The sequence below is a fragment of the Hibiscus syriacus genome, unplaced genomic scaffold, assembly GCF_006381635.1.
Source record: "Hibiscus syriacus cultivar Baekdansim isolate YM2019G1 unplaced genomic scaffold, ASM638163v2 tig00009009_pilon, whole genome shotgun sequence".
NCBI classification, from domain to species: Eukaryota; Viridiplantae; Streptophyta; class Magnoliopsida; order Malvales; family Malvaceae; genus Hibiscus; species Hibiscus syriacus.
Window position 1 is genome coordinate 1,117,409 of NW_024062181.1, and position 24,613 is coordinate 1,142,021.

Below are 24,613 nucleotides of genomic sequence, written 5' to 3' on the forward strand. Positions count from 1 at the left end.
TGAGGTACATATTATTTGTATTATGAGACTCCTTGATTTTTTCATTGTAATAAGATTTCGTTTAGCTGTATCACCTAATGTAGTGTTTAATTTGTTGTAGGGCATTACTGAAACTGCTAGAGATGATTAGCCTAAAGTTTTTCAAGTTATTGAAGGGTGCTTCACTTATACCTGTTGGAAACCAATAATAAATCTTTGGCCTTCAAAATTTTATGAGCTTATTTATACATTAATCACTTGACTTTCCCCTTATGATGACATATTGAAACATCATCTATCATCAATGTAACAGTGTATAGTAGCAGTCGATCCGAGTGCAGCCCCTCCTATTTTTCTCTTCCTTGATTAAAGTTTGATGACTTGCGAAGAATGAATCAGTGTTTGAACAAGGATTTGATAAAACTTTATCCCTTCACCGGATTAAAGCCTCAAGGTTCTCTGTAATTCAATGTGGATAGGTGTCTGTTTTGTTTTCGGGTGCTCTTGGTGTGCTGAACTTCGAGCAGTACAGATGGCTATGGAGGTTAAGAATGCTTTCAAGGGGTCAAAAGTGGTGCTACAACGAATGAAAAAGTTGCTGCTAATGTTGCAACTATTGCCTGTTCAAAAGGGTATTGGATGCTTATTATTTCCACTGTTGTTCTGGTTGAGCTGCTGCAATGATTGCCATAAGCCTTACTGTAACTGCACACAGAGCATGCTCCTTAAACGTACAACGAAAGCCATTTTAATTGTGAATATTCAATGTAGAACTTGTGGAATAATTTCTCATTATTAGTCATTGAAAAGCTAAAGTGGAACTCTTAAATTTTTATCAATGTAACAGTGTATGGTAGCAAATAACCATTGTGTATCAATCCTAAAGATTCTTCGTCCTCGACAGATTTCAGGTTAAACAATCTACTTTTAGGTTGTCATCTACTCTCAAGGTTTATGTAGTTTAATATTGATGTCTTTTTTATTGTGGGATCGATTCTAATGTTGTTATTGTCACGTATATTTTGACAAGTGCATTGCATAATTTACAATGATTATAGATTAGACTGTTACTAGAATGTGTGTAAAATTTTGGACAGATTGTTGATCAGAGAAATGACTTCATTCTCACGTACCACTGCGTCTGCACTGTAAGGGGCTGTGTGATCTTCACCTCAGAGCTGTTGTTTTTGTTATTGCATATATACAATGAATCAGATGGACGCGAATCCATTACACAAGAGGAGTGTCTCACATTCGGCCATTGATACGAGTAGATTTAAAATTTTTAAAATTGGATTCTAAAATTTTAAAAATATTATTTTAAACAAAAATGGGTATACAAAAAGCTGTTTTTTTATAATAAAAGAAGCAGAAAGTGGTCTGCTATTGTTGCGATTAGCCGCTATTTGTTAAATTGTGGCCGCGATCCACCGCTATTAGTGTGATTCCGCTTCACAACGTTATTTTCCGCGATAGTAGTTTCAGACACGACCGCGATATAACGACCACTATTTAGTTATTTAGCCGCTATTTGAATGTCTGGTTAAAAGTAGTAGTAATTGTTTTGGAATGATCAACGGCGTTTTGATATATATATATATATATCAATAAAAATTCACTCAAAATTAATAAAAATTAATATAAAGATTCAACGTGTTAATACTAAGTTCTTTTACAATGATCGTCTGACAAGACTAGTTTTGAGATATGTTGTTCGTCTTGTCAAAATAATTCTTTTCTTCATTCAAATTTTCGAACAAATACTTTAAAACCCTCAAATTCAAGAAAATTTCAAAAACTCCTCAAAAATAATTTAGATTTTTTTGTTTAAATTCGTGAATTTTAAAAAGATTTTTGAAAAATATCAAAATCGCTGAAGTGGTAAATGATGATGATACGAGTTCATCAATGTCTAGGATAATTGTAAAAAATGTGAGAGAGTGACAATTTTCAAGGTAATTAAAAATAAGTGAAAAATAATAATTTTGATGAAGAAGAAGATGAGGTGAATTAAAAACTTAATTTATTTAGTTTATATTGTTATACATTGGGAGATGAACCCGAAAACTATCAGTCCTCCATCAGTCAAACACCTTCAAATAGCCCCTTCAAAACGGAAGGTTCTGTTTGGGAAATGACAAGTGATTCTCCATCATATTTTGGACTACACTTAATTAGTCTTTCCTCAATAGTATATAGTGCTTAATGCATTCAGGCAATGATATGTTTTTCATCATTTGACTACAATACCTTATTGTCTCTCACTTGATGACAGTTAGTTCACTTCCCATTTGGTTACCGTGCGAGTTAAGGAAAATCGGAGGAAAACGGAAAGTTGAAAACAATTGTTCCACTGTGATAAAGAACCTGCTTTTGTTCATCTGAGTTCAGCAAAAGGGTAGTATTTTATGTTCATTGGTTTTGAATGTTAAGAATGGAACAGTTAGGTGTTGTTTGGTAAATGATAAGTGATTGTCAATCTCATATAGGAGATTAGCCTTAAATTGGTTATTTTCAATAACACGTAGTACTTAATGAATTCGAGCAATGCTATTTTTATTCATTATTTGACGACATTACCTCATCATTTCTCACATTTGACTACAATTAATTCACTTCGTGTTTGGTTACCAATAAAATAACAAAAATCGGAGGAAAATGGAAACTTGAAACAATTGTTTCACCGTGCTAAAGAACCTGCTTTTGTCATCTGAGTTCAGTTAAGGGTAGCATTTCATGTTCATTGGTTTCGAATGTTAAAAATGGAACAGGTAAGTGCTGTTTGGTGTGATAAGTAATCGCTCAATTCGTTTGCTTTCTTTTTTGGAGAATACCTTTAATTGGTTATTTTCAATAACATGTACTTAACGCCTTCAGGCGATGCTATTTTTTTTCATCATTTGGCCACATTACCTTAACATTTCTCTCATTTGACTACAGATAGTTCACTTCCTGTTTGGTTACCGAGAAAGTAAAGAAAAATTGGAGAAAAACGGAAACTTGAAACAATTTTTTCACTTTGCAAAAGAACTTGCTTTTGTCACCTGACTTCAGTAAATAGTAGTGATTTATTTTTCATAATTCCATTGGTTATGAACGTTAAAAATGAAATAGTTAGGTGTTATTTGGTAAATGATAAGTAATTCTCAATGCGTTTGGTTTCCATTTGGGAGGTTACCCTTAATTGGTTATTTTCAATAACTTGTAGTACTTAATGCATTAAGGGAATGCTACTTTTCCATCATTTGACTGCATTACCTTATCCTTTTTTCTCTCATTACACTTTGGCATCGGTTAATATAATTAGGTATTCTATATTTTTGCAGGAAAGCGAATCAAAAGAGCCCAAGATTTTAATACAAACGATCATTTGTGTTTGGTGGTCATGCACCTTATTCGTGAGAATCTATTTATTGGAAACATAGGGGATGCTGCTGAAGTTCTGCAAAATGGTAGCACAGAGATCACACACATTCTATCTTGTAATCACCATTTTTCATAATCCACACCTCAAGACCCTAACCCCTTCAAACCCCAAACTAGCCCAAGTTATAAATCCAACCAAAACAAAAAAAACAAACCAACAAACCCAGGACCCCATCCGGATCCGACCCAGGACCCGACCCGGTCCAGACCCAGATCCTGATAACGTAGTCCCCGTGCCTTATCTCTCTGCCACCAACAGTGCCTACCAAACCCTGCTCCAGTCTAGGATGTGCAATTGCTCTGACAGCTTAGTGGGAGAGGATTTTTTTTTTCTGTACTGGGTATATAACCCGAGAAATGGAAAACATAATGTACACACGGACAGAGAGCAAAAATTCTGAGAAATCAAAAAGAAATTCTACAAGTTCTTTTCTCATCAATCAAACTTTTAAGGTATTCTTATTATAATGTGTTTTTTTTTCTTTTGTTCGATGCTAGTTCTATACTTGAAGAAAAAATAAAAATAAAATAGAGATAGGAAAGATACCTTACTGCCATTGAGTGTTCGTCGGGTAGCACAGTCGTCGAGGAGATGATAGGTTAGTCATTGTTGAGTTAGGGTCGCCGGACCACCGCGTGGGGTGGTTGTTTCGAGACTTGGTTCTCACTAGAAGAGAGGATCTCCAGTAAGTCTTATTGTAGTGGTCTGAGCAGTGTTCCTACAGGGGGTAGGTTACAAACTAGAGGAGAATGGCCACCCATATAAGGTGGCCGAGGGGTGGTTGGCTATGGCTCAATGGACGGTTGGCCACCGTGCGTGAAGAGTGATGGGGGGGTTAGGTTAGGTTATCGCCGGGGTCTATTACGAGGGGTTTCAAGGCATCGATGGTGGGTAGTTGGGAATGACCACCCATGTAGGGTGGCCGAAGCGGTGAGGGTTTCGAATTCTTTGGGGTGAGCGGTTGCCGTGGGTTGAGAGAAGGAGAGAAGGAGAGAAGAAAGGGAGAGTTAGGGATTAGTTATCGAGCAGAAATGAGTTTGGGAAAGGGGAAAGGTATTTGTTATTTTACGTTTTGGAAAAATCACTCTAAGGTCCCTATACCTTTAGCGTGTTTTGTATTTAGGTCACTAGTTTAAGGTTAAATCACCTACTGGTCCTTTCTGTTTAATGTGATCCGCGTTTTAGTAACTATTTGTAGGGTTAATCGTGCCTTAGGTCCCTTTAAGATTAGCTTTTTTGTGATTTAGTCACCATTTCTTTTTAATTTTTACGATTTGCGAATTGGATACTTGGTTTTGTATTATTTTAATTTAGTCCTTTGTTGAATGTATTTTTTTTCTTTCGAGATTGGCTACTGATATTTATGCTCTTCTATATTTATGGTTTTATTATGATTCTGGTGCTCTTATTATGTTATTTCTTGTTTCATGCTATGATTTGTTTTATTAATGCTAGGATACTAAGATTATTATACATTTATTTTTGTCACCATGTTATGAATGAATCCAAATATATATCATCCTATTTGCCTATTAACCCTATGCTCCTCTACCACTGCATGCCTTTCCATTTAATCCTCTCCCCTTCACCCACTTCTCCGTAACCTAATAAAACATCTGAACCACTACTCATTGCACCATTTACTATTAATTATTTCAATTTCCCCTATTCCATAATTAAATTTAAAACTTTAAATATTAGTATTATTTTTCATTTACAAAATTCAAATTCAAATTTATATTTTTACTTAATGGCTTTTCATTATAATTTTTAAGAAAAGAAAACGTTAACCAATATTAAGGAAATAAATTTTGTTAACAAGGGCGTCGATAAACATTGATTTAATTAGTATTTATGAACTATTAACACCAATTAAGTGATAATTAAATAATTCCATTTCCCAGAGAAAACCGAAATCCTTTTAAAAGAAACTGAAATTTGAACTCAGAGCTACCTATAACGTTAAATGAGAAGACAAAATTGGTCAAATTCCAATTTAGTCCTTCTACAATACTCTCAAATTAAACATTTAGCACCCACATGCTAATTTGGCATCAATTAGTTCAAATAGAAAACACCGCTCATAATTCGGGTTAAAATTAATCATGCAAATTTTTCTTCAAGCATGATATATATAACTATCGTAAAATTTTATGCTAGAGGAGTGAACTTATAATATTTTAAGGGATAAACTTATAATATTTTAAGGGATAAACTTATAATTTTATACTCAGTGATCTTATCCTGAGGGCTTGCTTCCCAGTTGTTCTCTAGTTTGTTCTGCTTCTTATCATTCTTTTTCAAGGGAAAAGATGGAGGCTGTTTTTGCCATTCTGGGATCACTTGCCGCCAAAGCTGCTGAGTACGTTGTCGATCCTAAGTTAAAAAACCACTGGTTTTTTTTAGGAAACTTCAAATAAATAGCAAATTGACTAAATTCATTTGAATGTACTATTCTCTTTTCTCTTTCATAATAGTATTTATTTTCTTGAGGATTATTATTGTAGAATATTGTAGAGGAAGTACAGAATTTCATGAAAGATCAAGGCCATTCTTCAACTTCTAACCTCGAATGACTTGAATCGAATAAGCTCATATAAACATACAATGCATATGGTTATTTTTACTTTCAATATTCAATAAGAAAGATTCTTTGATAATGATTTCTTCATCATAGATTCAAGAGTGCAAGGGTGCTTCTAATTCTAATTTCCTTCACGACTCACTTGATGTATCTTTGCAGAGTGAGGTACATACTATATGTGTTTTGCAGATCGACCGACTGTCATTGTAATAAGCTATTCTTCATCATAGTATTAGTTCTGGGGTTGGTCAAGATTGAGATCTCGAAAATTCTAAGGAAGATTAAGGTACCGTTTATTAAATTCTTTACTTGGGAGTTGTATTAGTGAAGATTCGACTTATCATTGGTAGATAAGATAGATCATGCACCTTAAATGTTAGGCCTTGCAAGTTTCTTCCATAGAAGCAGAGTGCTTCCCTTTTACCTATTGTGGAATCTAATAATAAGTCTTGACCTTCAGCAATTTATGACTTATCCTCATGATCTCAGATTGAAGCATCTTTTATCATCAATTTAACAGTGTATGGTAACATAAAACTAGTCAAAGAGAGTGCTGCCCCTCTTATTTTTCTGTCTTGATCAAAGTTTGATGGGTTATGAGGAATAAATTAGTGTTTGTAGGTAAAAACATGGATTGCTAAAACTTGATTCCTTCACTAGATTAAAGCTTGATAAGGGGGTTGTTTTGTATGAGCCATTGTGTAGTTATCCTAGAGATTCTTCATCTGTTGTCTGATTTCAGGATGAACATTCTACTTTCAAGGTTTTATGAAATTCAATGCAGATAAGTCCGTTTTGTTGTCGGGTCCTCTCGGTATAATGGATACAACTACTGTTCCTGCTCCGATCGAGCACCGAAGGACAGCTTGTATGAGAACCTGATGAGCCCTGCTTCGAGCTCAGAAGAAGATGATACATTCTATAATTAGTCCCTATTTGAATTTGTTTTCTATTTATTTTCCTCTCCACCATCTACCCCTCATAAGATTGATAAGTCCACCATCTGAGAACCTGAGAACCTGATAAGTCCGTTTTGTTGTCGGGTCCTCTCGGTATAATTTGATAGCTTGCGTGAAATGAATTAGTGTTTGAAGGTAAAAACATAGATTGATACAAATTCATCCCTTCAGTGGATTAGTGTCAGTGGATTAGTGCTATTGATGATGGGTTGTTCTATAAGTAATCCTCTAAATTGTAATAAAAATTTATAGTAATTGTTTACATGTCACTTCTTAGAGAGAGAAAAGAGTTTGGATATTAATTCAATTATAATTTATTATATCATAAATTTAAAATATGAATTATAACTATTCAATGATTTTTTATCCAATTTAGTCCCTATTTGAATTTGTTTTCTATTTATTTTCCTCTCCACCATCTACCCCTCATAAGTTGCATGTCAAACCTATGCAACTTCTTAAATGTATGTTTAAAGAGGGATTAAGTTGGTGTGATTTTAAAATATCAAGATTAATTTTTTTAGAATTAGGATCCATTTGATAGAATATGTAAGTTTTGTGGACTAAAGTGATCTGGACCGTTGGATGGGCATAGATCTAAGGGTTGTAGTTGAGTGGCACTGAAAATCTACCAGAAACCCTAATGTATTTAGGGTTTCGGTAAATTGGGTTGGGTCAAATCTAGGCTCCGGGTCTTGTAATTGGGTTGAGTCCGATGGGTCCCAGGTTTTGTTGTTGGGTTGGGTTCTGTATCTGGGTTGTGTCTTGTAACTGGGTTGAATCCTGTAATTGGGTTGGGCTTCAGGTTCTTGTAACATGGCCTGCAAAAATATAAATTAAAATTTTAATAATAATAATAATTAAAAAAATATATTAAAAAAACCCGGACAAAAATGGGTGTCTACAAATATATTAAAGTATAACCCTCATTATACTTGTTATTACTTCAAAATTTTAAAAATTTATATAAATAATTTTATTTTTAATAACATATTCTCCTTTTCTCTTTCATAATAGTATTTATTTTCTTGAGGATTATTATTGTAGAATATTGTCGAGGAAGTACAAAATTTCATGAAAGATCAAGGCGATTCTTCAACTTCTAACCTCGAATGACTTGAATCGAATAAGCTCATATAAACATACAATGCATATGGTTATTTTTACTTTCAATAAGAAAGGTTCTTTGATAATGCTTTTTTCATCATAGGTTCAAAAGTGCAAGGGTACTTCTGATTCTAATTTCCTTATTGACTCACTCGATGTATCTTTGCGGAGTGAGGTACATATTATATGTGTTTTGCAGATTGACTGACTGTCATTGTAATAAGCTCTTCTTCATCATAGTATTAGTGCTGGGGTTGGTCAAGATTGAGGATCTCGAAAATTCTAAGGAAGATTAAGGTACCCTTATCAAATTCTGTCTTTGGGAGTTGTATTAGTGAAGATTCGACTTATCATCGGTACATAAGATATTTCATACACCTTCATTTTGGTCTCAAATGTTCTAGGCCTTACAAGTTTCTTCCATAGAAGCAGAATGCCTCACTTTTACCTATTGTGGAATCTAATTATAAGTCTTTGACCTTCTGCAATTTAAGAGTTTATATATGAATCGCTTGATTTTTTTGCTCATGATCTCATATTGAAACATCTCTTTCATCAATGTAACAGTGTATGGAAGCATAAAATTAGTGAAAGAGAGTGCTGCACCTCTTAGTTTTCTGTGATGATCTCTGATACAATACTCTACGTACTAGTTGCGTCCACTTTATTACTTGGTAGACGATAATATATGCTTGCACTTTATTGCTACATTACTCGAATCATCAATAACCTCATAACAAGCTGGTTTGTATTTCAAGGCAAAATGTAACTTTCCGCTGTTAATGGGTCCTAATAACGGGCATGTAACCATTTTTGCAAGATCATATATGCTTTTTTGCTATACTACTTATAATTTTATTACTTTTCCCGCAGGAATAATGACCGATGATTCGTGTATGATAGTTCAGGGCTCTGTCGGCTGTTAATGCTGTTTTTTTGCAACACCCGTTTCTGCAATATATATATATATATATATATATATGGGGATAAAGCATGGTTGGTTGTATTGACTTTGCCTTGGATTTGTAGGATTGATCATGAAAGTTCAAGTTTATCCATAAAGATCTCAATAACAGAGATGAGAGACACAAATGTGTTCAAATTGTTTGTAATGAATTAATTGATGAAGACCCGGGGGACATGATTTGAATGTGTTCAAATTTGTTTTCTATTTCTTTTCCTCTCCACCATCTACCCCTCATAATTTGCATGTCAAACCTATGCAACTTCTTAATTGTGTGTTTAAAGAGGGATTAAGTTGGTGTGATTTTAAAATATCAAGAGTAATCTTTTTGGAATTAGGATTAATTTGATAGAATGTGTAAGTTTTGTGGACTAAAGTTGTTATTATACCAATATAAAATCACCGGTTCTATTTAGTCAACGGTTATATCTATCGGTGGATGATCAAAACAAAAACAAAACATAACGTTTGGTATGATTTTGTAAAAAAAATTGATAGTTGGGTGACTAAAACATAAACGAGGTAATAAGTGGGTGACTAATTGTGTAGTTTATATGTATTCATATAAAACAAGGTTGATTGCAATGGTTTTTCGTTATAAAGGCCAAAATAGAGATGAGAGACACAAATGGGATCAACTTGTTTGTAATGAATTAATGATGAAGACCCCACCATATGGAAGACAAAGACTAATCGACGAGGAGACCATTATTTAAATAAACATGGACCCCCTGTCTGGCTCTGTTAGTTGGACGACCAAGACTTGTTGTTTGTAAACAAATTATTAAATGTGTGTTTAAAGAGGGATTAAATTGGTGTGATTTTAAAATTTCAAGAGTAATCTTTTCAGAATTAGGATCAATTTGATAGAATGTGTAAGTTTTGTGGACTAAAATTGTTATTATACCAATGCGACATCACCAGTTCTGTTTAATCAACATATAAATCTATCAACGGAGGATCAAAACAGAAACAAAACATAATGTTTGATATGATTTTGTAAATCCTTGTTTTGTATGATAAAAAAAACTAACATAACGTTTGGTATGATTTTGAAAAAAATGATAGTTGAGTGACTAAAACATAAATGAGGTAATAAGTGGGTGACTAATTGTGTAGTTTATATATATCATATAAAATGGTTGATTGCAATGTTTTTGAATTGGATTGGTAGGGCTGCTCATGAAGGTTCAAGTTTATCCATAAAGACCAAAATAATAGAGAGGAGAGACACAAATGGGATCAACTTGTTTGTAATGAATTAATGATGAAGACCCCACCATATGGAAGACAAAGACTAATCGACGAGGGGACCATTATTTAAATAAACATGGACCCCCTGTCAGGCTCTGTTAGTTGGACGACCAAGACTTGCTGTTTGTAAACAAATTATTAAATGTGTGTTTAAAGAGAGACTAAATTCGCGTGATTTTAAAATTTTAAGAGTTATTTTTTCAGAATTAGGATCAATTTGATAAAATGTGTAAGTTTTGTGGACTAAAATTGTTATTATACCAATGCGACATCACCAGTTCTGTTTAATCAACATATAAATCTATCAACGGAGGATCAAAACAGAAACAAAATATAACGTTTGATATGATTTTGTAAAAAAAAATGGTTGAATGACCAAAACATAAACGAGGTAATAAGTGGGTGACTAATTGTGCAGTTTATTTATTCAGATAAAACAAGTTGATTGCAATGGTTTTGCGTTAGATTGGTAGGTCTGTTCATGAAGGTTCAAGTTTATCCATAAAGACCAAAATAATAGAGAGGAGAGATACAAATGGGATCAACTTGTTTGTAATGAATTAATTGATGAAGACCCCACCCTATAGAAGACAAAGACTAATCCACAAGGGGACCATTATTTAAATAAATGTGGACCCCTCTGTCTGGCTCTGTTAGTTGGACGACCAAGACTTGCTGTTTGTAAACAAATTATTGGAGGCATAATTGAAGTAATCATGTTGATGCAAGTGTAGAAGAAATATCACTTTCCAATTTCATTGCTCTCTGTTTGCAATTTCACTTTGTTTTGTTTGTTGGGATAACAAGAAATCAATCTTAACTAAAGGAGGAGGTATGCTTTCTTCAACTCACTGCTGATTCCCTATAGTTTTTTTTTCATCTTTGATTATGATTATGCTATTTGTTTCCTTCTTCAATATGTTGTTTCTTCTGCAGCGAGTGTTCTTATCCTGAGGGTTTGCTTCGCAGTTGTTCTATAGTTTGTTCTGCTTCTTAGCAAATTTTCAAGGGAAAAAATGGATTGTCTTTTTGCCTTTGTGGGATCTCTTGCTGGCAAAGCTGTTGAGTACGCTGTCGAGCCCACTGCACGACAACTTAGTTACTTAGTCAAGCCCAGGAGCAAGTTTCAGAACCTCCGGGGAAAAGTTAAAGACCTAAAGGAGGCAAGACAAAGGATGCAACAATCTGTTGAAGAGGCTAACAGGAAGGGGGAGGTGATTTTTGACGACGTTCAAAGTTGGTTGGAAGCGGTGAATGAGAAGATCTCCAAGCTGGATTCAACGCAGACAGAGGCCAATGAGAAGATCTCCAAGCTGGAAGCAACGCAGACAAAGGCCAATGAGAAGATCTCCGAGGATGCTGCAACACAATTGCAAAAGGATGAAGAGAATGCAACCAAGTGTTTCGTGGGCTTTTGCCCTAATTTCAAGTCTCGTTATCAACTTAGCAGGAAAGCGGACAAGGAGGCCAGCGACATAACTCAACTCCTGGCTAAAAAGGAAGCATTTAAGGAGGTTTCCTACCGTCCTGCAATTGAAGCGATAGACACTATCAGACCTGACGAATTGTACGAGGCCTTCGAATCAAGAAGCGGTGCTTTCGATGAGGTCATGACTGCATTGGAAGATGATAGAGTCAGCATAATCGGAGTGTACGGTATGGGGGGTGTGGGTAAAACCACACTCGTCAAAGAGGTCGCCGGACGAGCCAAGGTGAAACTGTCGTTCGATGAGGTGGTGTTGGTTACAATAAAACAAGAACCAAACGAGATGAATATCCAGAAGGAGATTGCTGAGAAGCTAGGCATGACAATCAGCGAGAAAAACATAGATAAGAGAGCCGCTCGACTTCGTGCAAGACTAGAGAAGGTGAACAGGGTTCTTGTTATTTTGGACGATATTTGGGACTTCCTGGATATCAGGGAACTCGGAATTCCTTCAGCAGTCCAACACAAGGGATGCAAGATCTTAATAACTTCAAGGAAGCTAGTTGTATTGAAGTTGATGGGTTCTCAAAAAAGCCTTCCAATTGATGTGCTGAAAGAAGACGAAGCATGGAATCTGTTTATGAACGTGGCTGCTCCTATTGCTGAAAGATCTGATGTGCAATCTACAGCAATGAAAGTCGCCCAAAAATGTGCAGGATTGCCGCTCGCTATTACAACAGTTGCAAAGGCTTTGAAACATAAGGAGAATTTGTATGAATGGGAGGATGCTCTGGAGCGGCTAAAACCCTCTGAAATAAACTACAGGGGGATATCTGGTGCTGTGTATTCAGCTCTAGAGATGAGCTATACATACTTGGAATCGGAAGAACATAAATACACATTCTTGCTCTGCAGTATAATGGGCCATGATGCTGTCATCGAAGACTTGCTGAAATATTGTAGAGGCTTAAGCAATGATTCAAGCAACAAAAAAAAATATATTGTAGCGGCTTGCGTTTATTTCATGGCCTTGACACGATGGAAAAAGTGCGGAACAGAGTGTTGACACTGGTTAGCGAGCTCAAAACTCTTCTCTTTACTTGCAGGTTCCACCCCTGAACGCTTTGACATGCATGATGTTGTTCGCGATGTTGCCATTTCAATTGCTTCTAGGGACCTTCGTTGGCTTGCTTTAGGAGAGGAAGATGCATTTGAAGAGTGGGAGGATACAATGAGAAACTCTCATCTTGTTAGCTTAAAATATGCTAAGGTTAGTCAGCTCCCGGATGAGTTGGAATGTCCAAACCTTACATTTTTCTCCATGCATGGCTCTGTGGAAGTTCCCGATAACTTTTTAAGGGAATGCAAAAACTCAATGTCTTGGAATTTGCCAAAACTCATTTTACAACTTTGCCTTCCTCCCTTGGTTTCTTGCAAACGCTCTGTACATTGCGTTTGATAGGCTGTGATGTAGAAGATATAATCATCTTAGGAGAGTTGGAAAATTTGGAAATCCTTGATCTCCGTAGATGTAGAATGAAAATGCTACCAAAGGAGATAGGACAGTTGACCAAGCTAAAATTGCTAGACTTGAGTGGTTGTTTCCGCCTTAAATTAATACCACCAAATGTGTTGTCAGTGTTATCCAAATTAGAAGAACTATACCTATACGATAGCTTTGATGGATGGGAGATTGAGGGAACTGAGAATCCAAGAAGCAAAGCTAGTCTTATGGAGTTGCAGCATTTGTCTCGTCTGACCACTTTGGAAGTACATATTCCTGATGTGGAACCCATACCAAATGATATCTTGTTTCTCGAAAAGATGAGAAGGTTCAAGATTTCAATCGGAGATAAGAAGTGGAGTTGGTTTGACTTTGTTGACAGAGGGATGGAAACATCAAGAATGTTGAAGCTGAAGATTAATAAAAGTAGTGATTTGGTCGAAGGCATTTATAAATCGTTATCCAGAAAAACTGAAAGTCTACGTCTGCAAGGAGGTGAAGATGTTGTGGAAAGGCTTTGCGATCTAAATGCTGAATCTTTTGAGCAATTAAGATTCATAAAAGTCGAGAATTGCAATGTGTTGAAGAATTTGTTCTCATTCTCCATAGCAAAAAGACTTTGCCAACTCGAAGAACTTGAGGTATCCAACTGCGCCAATATGATAGCAGTAATTGTTGAAAAGGAAGAGATTAGAGAGAATGAGACTTTGAAATTTGATAAATTACGCATCTTGAAGTTGAATGCTCTGTGGTATATAGAAAATACATCTCAATCCGTCACATGGCTTTTTGATAAAAAGGTATTTATATTCATCTTTTTTTCATCTATTAATTATGGCATCCATCAAATTTTTTTTATTTTGATGTCTTTTCATTTCCCCCATTTAAATTAGATAAAAGAGTATATGTTTATTTATATCTACACTATTATTACTAGTCAAATGACATCAATGCAGTTGAAATTTTATAAAAAAACCCAAATTTTAAAACAATTATAAAATATTATTATAAGAGTTTTTTATTATATCTTTTATTATCTTTATATAATATTCAAAAAGAATTTATGACTTTCTAAAATATATATCTATATATTTTTAAATGATAATTATTAATTAAGAAAAAATTATTCATGATGGTATATGAAACATGAGTTTTATATATTTGCAGGTTTCGTGTCCTGCCTTGGAAGAGTTGGAGTTGATAGCAATCGGTGGCATTGAGAAAATATGGCATATTGATGATCACCTTTCTGGAATATATTTTAGTGTTCAAAGTTTAACAAATTTGGAAGTGAGGAATTGCCATAAGTTGAAGTATGTATTTACTTCATCCATGGTTAAAAGCTTTGTGCATCTGAAAACACTTGGGGTTTCTTATTGTGATGAAATGGAATGGGTAATAGAGGGAATATTAGAGGCAACCGAAGAAGAAAGGATTGACGCAAGCATAAGTGTGTTCCCTAAACTGTACTCTTTGGAACTCAATTTTCTTCGAAAATTGAAAGGATTTTGTTTTGGAATTAATCCGATTGAGTTTCCCTCGCTAAGGGATTTAACGATAACTGGATGTTCTGATTTTAACGCATTCATTTTTGATAATGGAAAGAGCAGAGCAGTGGTACCAGATATCTTCCATGAAAAGGTATGCATAAATATATAGATATTTCCTATTATGTAAAATCATATGCATTCTATTTACTCATCTTCCAACCTTTTCTTTGAAAGACGATATTGAAAGTTAAAAGTATATATATTGAAGATGTAAGAAGTTTTCACTTTTAGTTAAATTTATTTAATATGTAAGAGATAAAAGTTCAAAAATGAAAATATAAAACATGATGTGCATAGCTGTAGCAATAAGTTATTTTCTGAACTTGAATTCTTTTGGTGTTATGTTTTCTTTTATTTTCTATGAAATATTTTTTTTCCAGTATGAATTACTTGTTTAGTATTGAACTCTTTGTGCAGTGTATGTTTCCAAATCTACACCAACTCACTTGGGCAAGGAATGCTGGAATGAAAGACATCATATGTCATTGCGAGGGCCAACAACAACAGCAACTTATGTCTCATCACTTTGGCAACCTAAAAGTCATCAGACTATGGGGGTATGATAAGCAATTATTGCCATCTTACTTGTTCCGGTTATTGGCCTTACCCAATCTTCAAACACTCCAAATAAGAGTTTCTTGTTTCAAAGAGATGGTATTCCAAAGTGAAGAAGGTGGTGAGGAAAAGCCTGCATCGCTGCTACTCTCTCAGATAACTGAATTAAGGCTGGATTTTCTTCGTGAATTGATGCATCTATGGAAGGAAAAGGAAGGATTCCCAAATCTAAGGATTTTGCATGTTGACACCTGCTCTAATTTAAAAGGTAATCTAGTTCCATCCTCGGTATCTTTCCGAAATCTGGAAACTTTGAAAGTAGGGAGCTGTAATGGAATCATAAAATTAATCACACATCCCACAGCCAAAAGTCTAGTGCAGCTCAAACAAATGAGTATATCCTTTTGCGGAAATATAGAAGAGATAATACAAGGTGGGGACGATGATGATGATGAAATCAGTTTCCCCCAACTCAACCGTTTGGAACTTCTTAATCTACCAAAGCTAGAAAGCTTCTGCTCATCAGGGAATTATACCTTTTCATTCCCATCCTTGGAAGATCTAGTTGTACAAGATTGCCCGAAGATGAAGATGTTCTCCCAAGGGCACTCAAACACTCCAATGTTACACAAAGTACGGTTATATATTTGGAGAACTGACGGGCATATTCGGGAAGGCAGCCTTAACAGCACCATACAACAACTATTCAGACAAAAGGTGTGTTTTCTCAAATTTCTTTTTCATTTACTATTTTACAATATTCTTGTAATTGGATTTGCATTCCACTCACTACGAGTAAATACTGCTGAATTTTTAATCTCTTGGTAAATATAATATTTTTTAAATTGCTTTTACCAACAAATTGAAAATCCATAAGTACAAGTTCCGTTCATAACAACGTAAATCTAGTTTAAATCTACGAGTAAACATGGTAGCATAAAAATATATATTTAATTATGTTATTCACTTGGTGATCATAACAGCATGCCATGATAGAGGAAGGTGAAAATCTTGAAGAAGATCAAAGCAATCCTTCCACTTCTAACACCCAAGTAAGTCTAAATTCATTTTAATTTCTTATTCTTCTTTTCTCTTTCATAAATGTTATTAAATTCTCTCAAGGATTATTAAATGTAGAATCTCACAGAGGAAGTGGAAAATTCCACAAAAGATAAAGGCAATTCTTCAGCTTCTTTCTTCGAATGACCTGAATCAAGTAAGCATATATATACGTATATCGCATCATACGGTTATTGTTAGATTCAATAAGACAGTTTCTTTGGTGAATGCTTTCATCATCTTAAGTTCAAAAATGCAGAAATAATTCTTATTTCCTGAATATGTCACTTGATTTATGAATTTAAATAATAATCACTTGATTTCTCCTCTTATGGCATCATATTGAAACATTTGTTATCATCAATGTAACAGTGTATGGTAGCAGAAAATCAATTGATGCGAATGCTGCTCTTTCTATTTTTTACGACTTGATTGAAGTTTGATGGGTTGCGAAGATTGAATGAGTGTTTGAAGGTTAAAAACATGGATTTGATAGAACTTCTAATTAACAAATTTTCCATCTTTACTATTTTTTTCTCTTTGCAATGTTGTTTGATTGGTTCTAATGTTTGTGACGAATAGCATAGGTTGTGTGGCAAAGTATGCAATTTATGTAACGAAGATTCGTGATCTATATATATTTGTAAATATATATTTGTAGTGGAAGTACTTTTGGCAATGATGTATACTCATTCCTTTACTTTTCTCTGGTTTTGCAAAATTAAATTCCTTTTTACAAAAGGATGGCTTAATTGCCCATTAGTCCTTCGTCTTTCCATTTCTCAAGCTTCAAGGTCCCAGTATAATGCAGTTTAGCAAGGGCAATCAGCATCCCTAATATGACCCTGAATGGAATTATGAATGAAAATCATTCATTTCAGCATAGTAGAGGAACTATAACTATAATTAGACCAATTTTTAAGAATCCCAAAATAACACATTAAACATTAGTACAACTTAACCTGCGCTTAATATATCAGGATGAATATTGTATACCTTAGCAAAGACAAAGGGACGATGCCTTGTGGAAGAGCTGCCTGAAAACTCAAAATGATTCCGATCTCCGATTCAAAGTATACTTTTTTAAGGGTAGATATACAGTCACCGGAAACTGATATTACCTGCACGATAGCAATGCGGAGAAGAACACCTCTTAATCCGACAGTGATAGAGGCAGCTGCCATGACCGCGGGACCAGTTAGGAATCGGACTGCCATGGAAAAGGATGCGGTCATCTTTCCAAAAACAATTATCCTTGGCTGAAGTGCCATGAATAAACCTACAAGCGGATACGATTTCGGAAAAGTTCGAACTGAAAGAAGTGAAATTTGACATCTGTTTTCCCCGTAATGCACTACGAAATGGAACGAGCATCTATAGCAGGCATTTAGATACTCCACCTGCAAAAGTGCACTACGAAACTAATGAATTTGAATGTGGATTTAGACTAACATGGTTCAAAGCATGTGTCATGTAGTAGTTTTACATACATGAACCAAACCAGAGACCAAGTGAGGCCGATCAAGCTCAAATTCGGTTCAGCCAAGGGGTTGAGTTCAGCTGTGGAGCTGAAACCAAGCTATGTAAGCACCGGTCTTTCACGGTCAACCCCATTCGTCGCCGCTTATTAACGAAGGTGAATTCATATCTACCGTACTCATCATAATCTATACGGGGAAATCAAAAGAAATATCGAGTGTCGGAAAGGATCATTTTAGAGTTTACCCTTTTTTAATAAGGGTAAAGTACACAAATAGTCCCTCGACTATAGGATACTGTCTTATTGAGTCCCTTGATTATTAAAAGTTATAAAAATGGTCTCCCAATTATAGAGAGTTATTTTGTTGAGTCCATCGACTATTAAAAATTACAAAATGGTCACTAAACTATTCATTATGTTTCAAACTCATTTTCATTAAAAAATTGAAGGCAATCTGAGCTAGATATTAACTTGTTACCTGAGATATGATAAAATCTGATATCGTAATCTCAAACTACTATCTAATCTCAAACGACTTATATCTCAGTTAGCATGTTAACGTCCAACTCAGACGACCGTCAGACGAGTTTAGAATATAATAAATAATTGGGTGACAATTTTATAACTTTTAATAGTCGATGAACTCGAAAATCAACTCCCTATAATCAAAGAATCATTTTATAACTTTTAATAATCTAGGAGATCACGTTTCTTTACTTTACCCTTTTATTAAAATATCATATTAATTAACAAAGAGACCGAATACTACGTGGATTTAGAGTTTATCCCAAAAGAACGAAAACGGCCATTCATCGTCTCCCACCAAACTACTTCCACCAAACTTCAACGATCAGTTCAAGGCAAGGGGATTTCAACCAAACTTTAAAACAGATTCTAAGCGAAACCCAATAAAGAGCTTCATTTCCAGACTGTACAGATTTGTTCTCATCATTTCCCTCTCAATCGTAAGCGTTTCTTCTCTCTTTTTACTTGAAATTCTTTCTGTTGCTTAGCTGGTTACACTTTTGAACGATGATTTCTTTAATTTTCAAAGTGGAAGCAATTATTCTTGTTTCTTTGTTATCGGGTTCCTGAAGTAAAATTCAACGCCTTTTACACAAGTATGAAATCTGGGTATTTTAATGACAATATAGTTCTGCTGGCTGTTTTGCAATTTACTTTTGTTTGAATTAGCTAATAGCTAGTAGTTGAAACAGTGGAAGTACTAGATATAATCTTTTGTGTATGTAATTTGATGCCTATAAACAGTGATATTGAACTCACACCTGAAAAGAGATTTTCAAATGTTTTTATATCCTCTTCAAATTCATTTTCTTATTCAAACCTGCTGCTGCTGATATAGGATTTATCCATCTAAAAATTGCTTTCGTTTTGCCCCTGCAACTATTCAGGTGTGTGGATATTTGCTTGGAAAATCATAATTGAAATGATAGGGGCGAGGCGAGTTGAGAAGATATCAGGGCTGATGGGAAGCAGAGCACCTGTACTATATAGGACGCCATAGTCCTACAGATAAGCAGAGCATGTCTTCGACTTATCGTTACAACTCCAATTGCAGTCATCGTCCCACAACTAAGGTCAATTGAAACTTTTTTGTGCATGAACAGAACCTCGATTCTTTTATTTGATTTGTTTAGTTGTTTCTTTTGTGGTTTTGTCTATTGTAGCTGCTTATTTTTCTTAGTCTACACTATATGCTACACTCCAGGTCTTAAAGAAATCTTCCGCTATATGTGAAGATAGTGGAGGTTGAATAATATTAGATATATTAGTAAATAAATATCATTTAAAGTATATAAATTTACACTAGATTTCAAATTCAAAGTTTGAATAAATATTAATAAAGCAACACTTATTAACAAGATTCTTCGTCAAAGTTTACTAATGACCACATGAGTTTGCAGTCATTGTTGATATTTGCATGGAGTTTTGCTTGTACCGTCACTCAGACAGCCAAATCTATTAGGTTGACATTGTTTCTCTCTTTGTAGCTAAAAAGCTTGCAAATCTATAGAGATTCATGAAATGAAGAAGTTTCCCCTTGCTATAAATGCTAAAATTGTTAATATATATATAAATATATATATATATATATGAACAGAGTCCGAAATATTAAATTACGGAGTAATAATTTAAAAATTAAAACATCTAAATAAAATTATATAAATTAATGCATAATATTAATATCTGTTAGCAAATAAAGATTGAGTGTGAATGAAGTTACAGTGGCAGCTGAGTTGTTGAGAAGTGTGAGGTTGTTGAGCGTTGCATGTGTGTGTGTGAACGTTAACCATTCTGTTATGAGGTTATTATGAGTCTGTTAGATAATGAGCTGTATAAAAAGGGCCTTAAGCCTTTACTGAAATCAAGTTAAGAAAATAAACTCTTTTGCTGTTATTTCTTCTTGTGCTTAACCTAGATAGTAATCCATCATGGTATCATTCGCTTTCTGTTCCTGAGGTGCTTTGCTTCGATGCTTCAGCTGCTAGAGGAGACCATCTCTTTGGCTGCTAAGACCTTCACACACAAAAAGGTGAATGTAGTTCGCCATGTGTTCTTCTTTACTCTGTTACTTTTGTGTTACACGTTACCATCTATCAATTCATTTTCATTCTTTTAGATGAAGAAATTATTATTTTATGACATCTACCCCTTGTATTTACTTGATACTAGATTATACGGAGAGGTTAGAGTTGATTCAGGATTTGAGATTCGAAACCCCTACCTCGAAAATCAAGATGACACCTGATGGAGAGTACCTTATTGCTTCAGGTTCATTGCAGCTCAGCTTTCATACTTCTACGTTCTGCTTTCTGCTTTAACATTAATATGAAATATGAGCTCCCTTCTTATGTTACTCTTGGGTGTTAACAATATGCATGAAGAGCTGGAATTTGGATATAGGAAGGAATGTGTGATTACTTATGCACTTATTTCTGCATATCCACTTTTGGTAAAAGAGCTGGAAAACTACTTATTTTTTGACACGTTCTTTTGTCTATTAACTTCCACAATCTTCTTGTCTTAAATTTTTTTCATTGATTTTTTTGCATGTTGCAATCTGCTGTTGATGGATTACCGGGGGTGGCGGTTGGTAATAGTTATTACTCGTACCAATTATTGCATTTTCAATTTAGTTTCTGACTATCTGCGAACCAAGCTTTTGTTTTTTCCAGTTTTCAGTTTTTTTTTGTAACTGAATTAGCTTTCTCTTATAGTGCCCCAGAACTCATCCTGCTATGCCCCCGAGAACACAGGGCCAGCTCTGAAGCAGGAGGACATGCACCATCCCATGGGTTCTAGTTTGCCCAATGTATTCACTAATGGTAGTTCGTCGTTACATGCCGGGATTCATGGTCCTATTGATCTGCCTACCCATGCCAGCAGGTTTGATGCCCCACCGGGTATGCTTTCAACTCAGAATTCAAACATGAGTATGATGCAAAGAATGAACGGGAAAAATGATAAAATCAGAAGCTGGTTATTCGACCAGTTCTGCGTATATGTTTGGTGCTGAGAGCAATGTTCTGGAGGCACGTCCAACAATTGGGGATATGTCTTTCAGTACCGTAGAATCAAGCACTCAACCACTGAATGAACAGCTTCTGGATGCCGACATTTCTTCATTTGGATTTTTAGGCCAGATTCCCCGCAATATCAGTCTTTCAGATCTCACAGCTGATTTTTCTCAGAGTTCAGGTCTCTTTCCCTTCGACAGTTTGTGTCAGCACATGCATCTTCCCATACCACATATATTTGTCTGCATGCAAGCATGTATTTGTGCATCCATATCTTGGTTTCTAGTCTATTTTAAAATTTATTTCCTGTGCACCGGCATTTATTTGACCTAGTTAGCACTAGTTAATTTCATTTATGAAAATCATAACATTTTTAGAATAACCTCTTAATGATACCATATATTTATTTATTATCTGTGAATTGAAAAAGGAAATTTTTATATACTTTATTTTAGACTAACCTCATTATAATTTCAGATATATTGGAGAGCTACTCCCGATCACCGTTTTTAGCAACTGACAATGAAGCTTTCCTGGATTCTCGTGAAAGAGAGCATCAAGGTGAACCTCGTTTCTCCTGTCTCCCCATTGAAAGATTTATATATCGAGTTTTGTTGGTTTTGATTTATGACAGCATGGCATTTGTCGTTGGCTTGTAGGAGACAACAAAAGGTTGGATACCATATCAGAGGGACCGAGTTACTTTCGGGGTTTATGTGATTGCTTAAATGCTAATGGTGTCAACGATTGAATTACGGTTTTTAAATCGAAAAGATTTTGAAAGAAAGGATTTAAATTTTAACCTTTTAACTACAATGATAAAATCTCAAACTTCATTCAAGTACACATATTGGCAGCATACTTTGACTTGAATTTTATCATTATGCCCTTATGTTGCACCTTCTTAATTCATGAAGATTGAAAGTTGAAGTACTGTTATCATCATATGACATGCTATGTTATTCGGACTGAGTCGAAAAGGTATCGGATATCATGATTTGTTCGATTTGATATAAATGTATTGAATTGCATTCGTTTTTGCTTTCTATATGCATGAAGAATGATACTATATATTATGTTTAGATGTGTCTGATAAGTTATAAATACATATATTTTGAGGAAAAGAAAACCAAGTCCTAGTAACAACTAGAGGTTAGTTCTAATATCATAGTCCGATTCTTCTTTGAGGTCGTTTACATCCTCGATTCCGACATTGGTGGAATCTCTGTTTACACCCCGAGCCCCATGGATGCATCCTCCATTCTGTTCGATCTTGTTCGAATCCTCCATTTTGTTCAATATACAGTCGAGTCGCACCGGCTGCCAGGGATGGACTTAGGCGGGACGGTCGTCTCCTGAAAATTTGAAATTATCATATATTTTAAATTTCTTTTATGTATTTTCTGTTGAAAATTTGTTTTTACCCTTCAGAATTTTATAAGTTCAAGTTGGACCTGAAATTATTCAATTTGTTATTGCAACCATCAACCTTTTCATATTTCAATGAGCATAACTGCTTAGACGTATACGTTTTGGTATAATCTTGTGTAGGGAACAAATACTTGCTTCAAAAATCATTAATAATGTCGAAAGGTAAAATAATATATAATTATCCTATTTACTATAAACGGGATAAAATATTATATTTTATTAGTTTGATATTGGTATTTTAGTAAAATATCTAAATGGTTTTTTGATAGCCAAGGTAAATCGCATAGATTAATTCATGATTCGATCATTAGTTCCAACATATAAATATCTAAATGTTTTTCTGATAGCTTGGTTATATTTACTCGGGATGTCAAACCTAATCCTTCTTAGCGTCTCGGTAATCAAAGAGACGTTTGAATGATTACTTCTCTTATTGATTAGACAGTCACACAACTCACACCGTGGATGATTTAAACTTAGATCTTATATGTTGATAACTGTTGAAACATTTTTGATATTTCGATATAATAAATTAAGTTAAATGGATTTTAAGATTTTCCAAATGATTTTCTAAGTATATTCGATATAACTATTCGAATATCAAAACATTACTTCAAATATTTCAAAAAAATCATTTTTAATCCTCACTTAAGTGTAAAATTAAGTTTTAATCATAAAACAATTTCAAAATAATTTTACAAAGTATTTCGAACCATTTCAAAGCTAAAAATTCCAGATTGCTCAGAGGGAACCGATTCCCCCCAAGGGGGTACCGATTCCCCCTGAATGGTTTGGCTCCGAGATTTCCAGAATGCTCGGAGGGAACCGATTCCCCCATAGGGGTACCGATTCCCCCCCTGTTCAACGGTCGAAATATTTGAATTTTACACTTAGGAACCGATTCCCTTCAAGGGGGGACCGATTCCCCTCACGCTCCAAGCTGTTTTATTAAATGTTTTCACACTAAAACGGCTATAATATCTTCTCTAATCATCCCCAACGTTCAGAAGTGATTCAAGGTGTATTTAAGTAAGCTTAGAAGCCATTGATCAATAACAAGAATTATCAAGCAACTAGAATCAAGAGAGAATCAAGCTAAGGTAGTGGACGTAGACTTTTGTTGATAAAGTCGAACCACTCTAAATCGTTGTGCAATTTCTTTCAATTTTCTGCAAAAGCTTCCACCAAAATTTTAATTGCCAATTCACCCCCTCTTGGCCGATTCCGTCAATCGATTAACTCAACAATAACCCTTGCCAGAGTTTTTTACTACATGGATTGAAATCTTCCCACAATTACAGATGGTTCGATTTTAATTAGTTATATAAAGATTCAATAAATTAAAAACCTTGAAGAATCTTTGATTAGATAATGAAGCTTTAGCAGCTCATATAGAAAATAAAACCTAAGATAGAAATTGAGTTTCGATGCAAATAGGGAACTTGTCCGGAAATCTGTAAACGTGTCGTGGGGTCCTGCAGTGCTATCAGGTATGTAACCATTTTTGCAACATACATTGATGCTTTTTTTTCTAATATTAATAATTTTATTAGTTTACCTGCAAGCATAATGACCGATGATTCATGTATGCTAGTTTAGGGGTTAAATTGTATAGCTATTTGTAACTTTTATACATAACTAGGATATTTTAAAAAGTTCAGCTTATTTTCTTTTTTTTTTTGGATAATTAGATTTTTTTATTACCCAAAGAAAGCAGAAATGCTTCAAATCCAATACAAACAATTAAGAACAAAAGAAGGGGTGACAAGAATCACAAAAAATCATACAATACCCC

The 24,613-nt window shown here is 34.7% G+C and overlaps 2 protein-coding genes and 1 pseudogene across 3 annotated transcripts in view; all 3 read left to right on the forward strand.

Moving 5' to 3' along the window:
- LOC120202904 (disease resistance protein At4g27190-like) overlaps window positions 1-17,028 on the forward strand; it is a 78,228-nt gene extending 61,200 nt beyond the window's left edge. The window contains exons 5-11 of one of the 2 annotated variants that reach the window (XM_039203259.1): window positions 13,408-14,004; window positions 14,372-14,845; window positions 15,172-15,577; window positions 15,674-16,026; window positions 16,293-16,361; window positions 16,447-16,525; window positions 16,741-17,028. In XM_039203259.1, the coding sequence (XP_039059190.1) occupies window positions 13,408-14,004; window positions 14,372-14,845; window positions 15,172-15,577; window positions 15,674-16,026; window positions 16,293-16,361; window positions 16,447-16,515 (1,968 nt within the window). In that variant the 3' untranslated portion in view covers window positions 16,516-16,525; window positions 16,741-17,028. The remainder of the gene's footprint in view (window positions 1-13,407; window positions 14,005-14,371; window positions 14,846-15,171; window positions 15,578-15,673; window positions 16,027-16,292; window positions 16,362-16,446; window positions 16,526-16,740) is intronic. The other variant, XM_039203260.1, reaches the window with a different exon arrangement.
- LOC120202907 (probable disease resistance protein At1g12290) lies at window positions 10,984-13,055 on the forward strand. The gene is made up of 2 exons (XM_039203262.1): window positions 10,984-11,106; window positions 11,211-13,055. The coding sequence occupies exon 2, from the start codon at window positions 11,291-11,293 to the stop codon at window positions 12,764-12,766; it is 1,476 nt and encodes a 491-aa protein (XP_039059193.1). The 5' UTR covers window positions 10,984-11,106; window positions 11,211-11,290; the 3' UTR covers window positions 12,767-13,055.
- A 1,594-nt stretch (window positions 17,029-18,622) lies between the features above and the next one.
- On the forward strand, window positions 18,623-22,255 carry LOC120202908 (annotated as a pseudogene).
- The last annotated feature ends 2,358 nt before the right edge of the window (window positions 22,256-24,613 follow it).